We start from the raw sequence: 5,967 nt of genomic DNA, 5'->3' as shown, positions 1-5,967 counted from the left end.
AAAAAAAATTAATTTATTCTAAATAATTACACATTTTATTTCATTCATTGTTTTTCATATTTTAAAATTTCAACTTTTCAAGTTTTTTCAAAAATGTTAAAACTTGAAATTTTAATTCCTTTTTTTTTAAATCGAATATCCTTTTTCCCTACCTTTTACTTTTTCTATTTCTCAATAAAATTATGTTATTTTTTTAAATAAAATTTTATATTATACTTCTATACACATACGTATTCATATATTTTTATACATTCACACATATACATGTATTCACATACATACATACGCATTCATATATGCATTTTACATACATACATACATGCATACATGCACACATACATACATACATACATATACACATGTACATCCATACATGCATCCACATACATATACATGCATAGATACACACATACACATCCATTCACATATATATATATATATATATATATATATATATATATATATATATATATAATATATATATATATATATATATACATGTAAATGTACATATGTACATATACATATATATTTTAATTGGGTAACACTTAGACCTTAAAATTTTAGTTTCGAATTTAAGTCTTCAAAAATAAGACTTAAGTATTAAACTCTAAGCACACATTGCTTCTATAATGACAAGATTCTTCCTGGAAAAAAACATTAGACACGGTGCCAACAGCTGACAGCGTACGCGACACCCCCCGCTATCCACTATTAGAGGCGTGGCCGTTCAATTCTACTACGTGGACGGAATGCAAATGAAATGTCTTAATCATTCAGGACATGAAACACATTTCAATTTTTATAGAAAAAAAGTGAAAAGGGATTCACTAATATGACATACGATAAGTCAGTAATTAGAATGATTTAAACTGGTGTTCGAAGAAAAAAAGGCTATGACTTGTTATGTGTGCGACCTACTGATGGTCTACAGTGCTACGAATCATTGCGGAGTAATGTTATATGCTCTCACCATGTCAGCATGATATGAAAAAGTAAAACGATGTATTATATTTTTGACAGTCAAACAATCACCTGATGATTGATGGGAAAGATTTGGATTTCTGTCAAGGCTCGTTCCACATTCATTACTTTGTAATATTGTTTTTAGCACATTTAAAGTAAAAAATTTTCTTATGCCAAAACAATGACCGAATAGAATATGCAAACATAGAACAAGTGTTAAGGAAAATTGAAATTTTTATAACCAAATTCGACCTTGTCCTCATCATTTATGTTTCTGCATACTTTCATTTTAGCTAATTTAAGTGGAAATCTAAAGATTTGAAAATAAAAGACATTTTCCTTTTCAGCGTTTACTATTGTCAAATGTTGGTCTTTATCTGGGTAATTTGTTGCATCGTACGAAAGAAATGGCGGAGGCGTTTGGGCGTGAAACACAGCAAACTGTCTTGCAATTAATTTGTCGTTTTGTCCGATACAAAGGTACGAAACGAATTGGGCGACAATTAGCAGGAAGGTTAGAACTCATTAAAATCTTCGAGATCTTTCCAGTTTTAGATAATAAAATTATCGAGTGGTAATTTTTCAAACTACCTGAATTAAATTAAAAGAACGTTTCGTCTGTGTATCCTGGTCACGCCCGAAGATCCTTTGCTCAAATCACTTTCTTTCCTCATGTCAGAAAAGTTGAAGCTACAACATTATATTAAGATACTGTGGAAAAAGTTGTACTTATCCTACGATGACAAGCGAAACGACTGAGAAAGTTGCTGCGGTCTTTTTTCTTTTCATTTTGCGTTTCAGTAATGGTGTGAGTGTTTTATTGGATTGCTTCCTGGCAGGCCAGTGTGAAACCTATATCATCGAAATGTGCAATGCATCATTTGAACTTCGTGAACAGTTCGAAACACCGGGTTGTATAACGAAAATTGTTGAGACGCATCCACGTCCTGAATATATGCTAAAAATGCTTTTATGCTTTGCACAGGTGTAGTTAGAAGAATCACTGGAAGAGAAAAATGTTCTCTGTAGGAAATCCTGAGAAGAGTGGATTTAAATTTTTTTTTTTTTTTCGAGATGAACGTAAAACAGGAAAAAAATTTAGTAGAGTGGATATAGATAAAGAAGGAGATAGACTTCTTTTTCAAATGGAAACGTAAGAGGTCGATTTAATTTTTGGATGAGTTTATATATTTTTCAATCAGTTCGTCAGGTTTAAGGATGCTTGGGGACGAGCAGCACTTCGTGGACATGGTGCCTTAGATATACTCGTTGATGGACTAGAAGAAGCTGATTCAGTGCAACAGGTACTAATCGTCAACACGCTTCGGTATATTTGTCTGTTTATATTATTTTTATATTATCGGACATTTATCATTTATGTCGGAAAGAGAAGGATGAGATGAGACAAAAATTAGTAGAAAGGGAAGAAAGTTATAAAGGAATTCAGATATCCAAGGAAAGAGGAAAACATGAGTCATTGCTCAACCAGGAGGTTTTTTGGTAATATTATCAATAGTTTGTATATTTTTCCATGAATGTATTCAATTTTTAGATATTTTGTTCATGATGGAAGTGGATTGAGCTATTTGACATTTTCCACCAAATTTCTGGATGTTGTTATGGATCACATCAATCTTTATTTGAACAAAAATAAGCGTATCTGTAGTGTAAGTTTCCAGCTTCCCTTTTCAGCTTATTTTTTTAAACTCTAGTTTGTTGACACATTTGCTTATATAATATTCTAATATACTATACAATCGATAATTATTTCAGTTTCATGCACGTACTATCCACAATTTGGTGAAGTGACATCGTTTCTAAGCCACCTTGCTTATTATTTTGATTGAATAAGATCGAATTGCATTATATTTTTGTGGCATAAAACACACTTATTTTTCTCCTCCTCTTGTATCTAAATTCCTTATCATATAATTGATAAAAAAAAAGTGTTTCAGATAATGCCAAATCGAGCGATCGATGAATGTACAATCCATAACAAAGCAGGACGTCATAAAACAGAATGCTTATGTTGTGAAATGATAGTAAGCTTTCAAATCAAATCAATCAAAATGTTTCAATGTTTCAATCAAAATTTTGAATAAGATTAGCATGGCATTTCAAAATATGGTTTCCATTTTTCCGAATAACTAAAGAGTTAACCATGTGTTGAGTATTATTGGGAACTTATAATATTGAGGTATAAAGACTTTCTTTTAGATTTGAAAAGACTTAAAAATGACCAGGGAATCGTAATCGTAATCTATTTTTTGTGAAAGTGAAATAAGTTGCAGTCGATGCCATTTCATGCAACGAACCTTGATGTGCTCACCCACGTTGTGGACTTTGACGCATCCTCATCGAAAAAAGTGGTCGAATTTTCCTGGAGTCCGTCGCAATCACCACCACCTGGAATGCGTTCACCGCAGATGTCACCGAAAAGAATACCACTGTTTGTGTTTCTGCTTTTCTTTATCTTATTCCCTATGGAGTTGAACTACAATAAATCAAATTATGCTGAAGAGAAAAAAAGAAGACACAGCAAATAGGTACAATGTAGTAAAATGTTCGGGACAATGAAAGATCTTGTCACTTTCCATCACATGTTTGATCGTTTTAGTACAATGGTTTTGTTAGAATTAGATGTTGTTGATACACATAACGATCATTCTTGACGTGCAATTTCTTTCTCTCCATCCATAATAACACGAGTCACTTATCTATTTCATTTTGGAATTGTACCAGTAAGCTATGATCGGAGCATATGTGATACTAACTGACAGAGTGTTTGCCATAGTTATTTCAAATAATTAAAATTTTTGAATACCAAAGTTAACGCTATATTATGAAACTAAACTGTGTGTTGGAAGTTACAGTTCACCAACGTCACTGATGGATGAATACATCGAGTGCATGGAACGTCCGACATCAACGAATGATAATCGCAGTTGTTTGAGTCTTGCTCCACATGCACCTCTTAGGAATACAGAGGTACATACAACTATTAGTTTGTTTTAACGAAAACTGCTATCAGCACTTCCGTTATTATGTTGGCGATAGCATCTTCTGGATAAAGGTTGATATGGCTTGAAATTTTAAGCTTTACACTTTACTGCACTGTACTGTTTAAGACATCTCATTCATTGTACTCAGCCAGAATAGTGACAGCTGATTAGTAATTTATGAAAAGAGAATGTGCAGAGTCTTTGAATTGTCAAAGACAATGATAGTGTTATGTAACAAGCCTGAAGATATGGGTTTATTATTAACTGGGTTGAATATTCGCTGTTATATTACTGTATAAGTCATTTCAGCTCGTCGTTGGTGAATTGTACATTTTGGCTTGGTTATCGCACAGTGAGTCTAATATGAGACGGTTGATTACATCAAAAGTAACTTTTTCATACTATTTATGCAACAAAGGTATTCCCAAAAATTTTTTTTATGAAATAATTTTAAGACAAGAATAGTGGGATACATTAAACATGTCAAGTAAAAAAGAAGCTGTAGGAAATCGGGAATAACTGTACCAATTAAGTAATTAAGAATTGAGAAGCCTCCCAGAAAATAAAAAAAAATGTTTGAGCAAATATGGCAAAGGTGAGGCTGTTGTTACTAAAGCATAACTTTACATAGTGCATCGTTTACAGGAGTACAAAGTCATCATCATTTGATATGTTCTTTTTTTTTTTCATATTGTGAGCACCTTACTGCAATACATCTCTGAAGCACCGTCGATGGTTTCCAAAGCACCACGTACAATAAGACGAATTTTTCGGCATCGTTTAGCAGTGGAAAATTTGTCTCGTTTGGAGTTTCATACTCTTGTCATACACATCCTATTGACACGGAAATGCGAAGCCGACAAGTATGCTTCTTAGTTCTATTGTTTTATTGTTGTGGCGCAAATAGATATATAAGTATACTCATACAGCATAATCATTGTTCCTCGTATCAATCTACATACGTTATCAGTATACAGTATTACAGTTACCCATCAAATTTTAATTTCAAATACTCTTGGCATATGACGACACTTGATCTTTTAGTTTTTGTATTCCATCTTGATAAATATGTATGCACTTAACTCTTCTTTCTTTTGTTTCAGACCGTCACTCACTATTTTGTCGCGAACGAACCTTTTTATTGCATTGAAGTTTCGCTTCATAGCTTGATGAAAAATTAGCATTTTTTATAACACCTAGCATTTAAATTATATTCCATCTAGAAGTAGTCTAGATACCATGCCATATAGAAATCATGGATTACTTTTTCACCCTCTGCTTAGAATTCATCTAAGGTGTCGAAATTTTCAGGCGAGTTTCACAGTGTTCAGAATGTGCAATAAGAAGTGATTTTGGTCATGCGTTGTTGGAAGAATTTTCATCTCACATTGATGCACCGTTTGGATTAGAAGTACTTAAAAATATTTACAAATCAAACGATGAAATTGAACAAATGAAGGCTTGTATTGCAACGTTACATCTCGTTAGGTATCTCTTTCTTGTATTGCTATATTATATATATTGGATAGAGGAAGAAAAATTTGGAATAGCTATGTTTGACGTACATTAATATACAACAAATTACGAACATTGAACTATGAACTGCAAGAAATTAAGATGAGGAAACATTGATTTATCTACCATGTTGAAACTAAAAGTAAATCATATCACTACGTCGCGCTTTTAATATTATTCGTTAAAAACATATTTTTTAACATATCTTTTGTATTGTACTAATGTTTGAAATACGTCTTCACCTTTAGTTTGGTCATTTATGACTAGGACTGTTTACAACCATCAGAATTTTATGAGTGTTGTAGAGATTTGAGTTAAATACACGAAGCGACTTACGGTTATTCTGTACACGAGAAGATTCTATCAACTTCATGCGTTAGAAGCAATAGCCTCTATGGGGAGAAAACTGTTTGTCTGCTTGTTCTCCATACATATATATATATATATATATATATATATATATATATATATATATATATATATA

The 5,967-nt window shown here is 32.3% G+C and overlaps 1 protein-coding gene across 1 annotated transcript; it reads left to right on the top strand.

Moving 5' to 3' along the window:
• Positions 1–1,373: 1,373 nt before the first annotated feature.
• On the top strand, positions 1,374–5,456 carry LOAG_11908 (hypothetical protein; the record flags this gene model as incomplete). Its single annotated transcript, XM_020448439.1, has 10 exons — positions 1,374–1,480; positions 1,768–1,951; positions 2,184–2,293; positions 2,519–2,633; positions 2,922–3,008; positions 3,258–3,415; positions 3,840–3,954; positions 4,278–4,386; positions 4,693–4,831; positions 5,280–5,456. Coding segments are annotated over 10 exons (1,299 nt in total), but the record flags the coding sequence as incomplete, so codon positions are not given.
• Between the last annotated feature and the right edge of the window lie 511 nt (positions 5,457–5,967).

This window comes from Loa loa (assembly GCF_000183805.2).
Source record: "Loa loa unplaced genomic scaffold supercont3.131, whole genome shotgun sequence".
In the NCBI taxonomy this organism is placed as follows: domain Eukaryota; kingdom Metazoa; phylum Nematoda; class Chromadorea; order Rhabditida; family Onchocercidae; genus Loa; species Loa loa.
The sequence above is the reverse complement of the archived record's forward strand: the minus strand, read 5'-3'. Positions and strand labels throughout refer to the sequence as shown.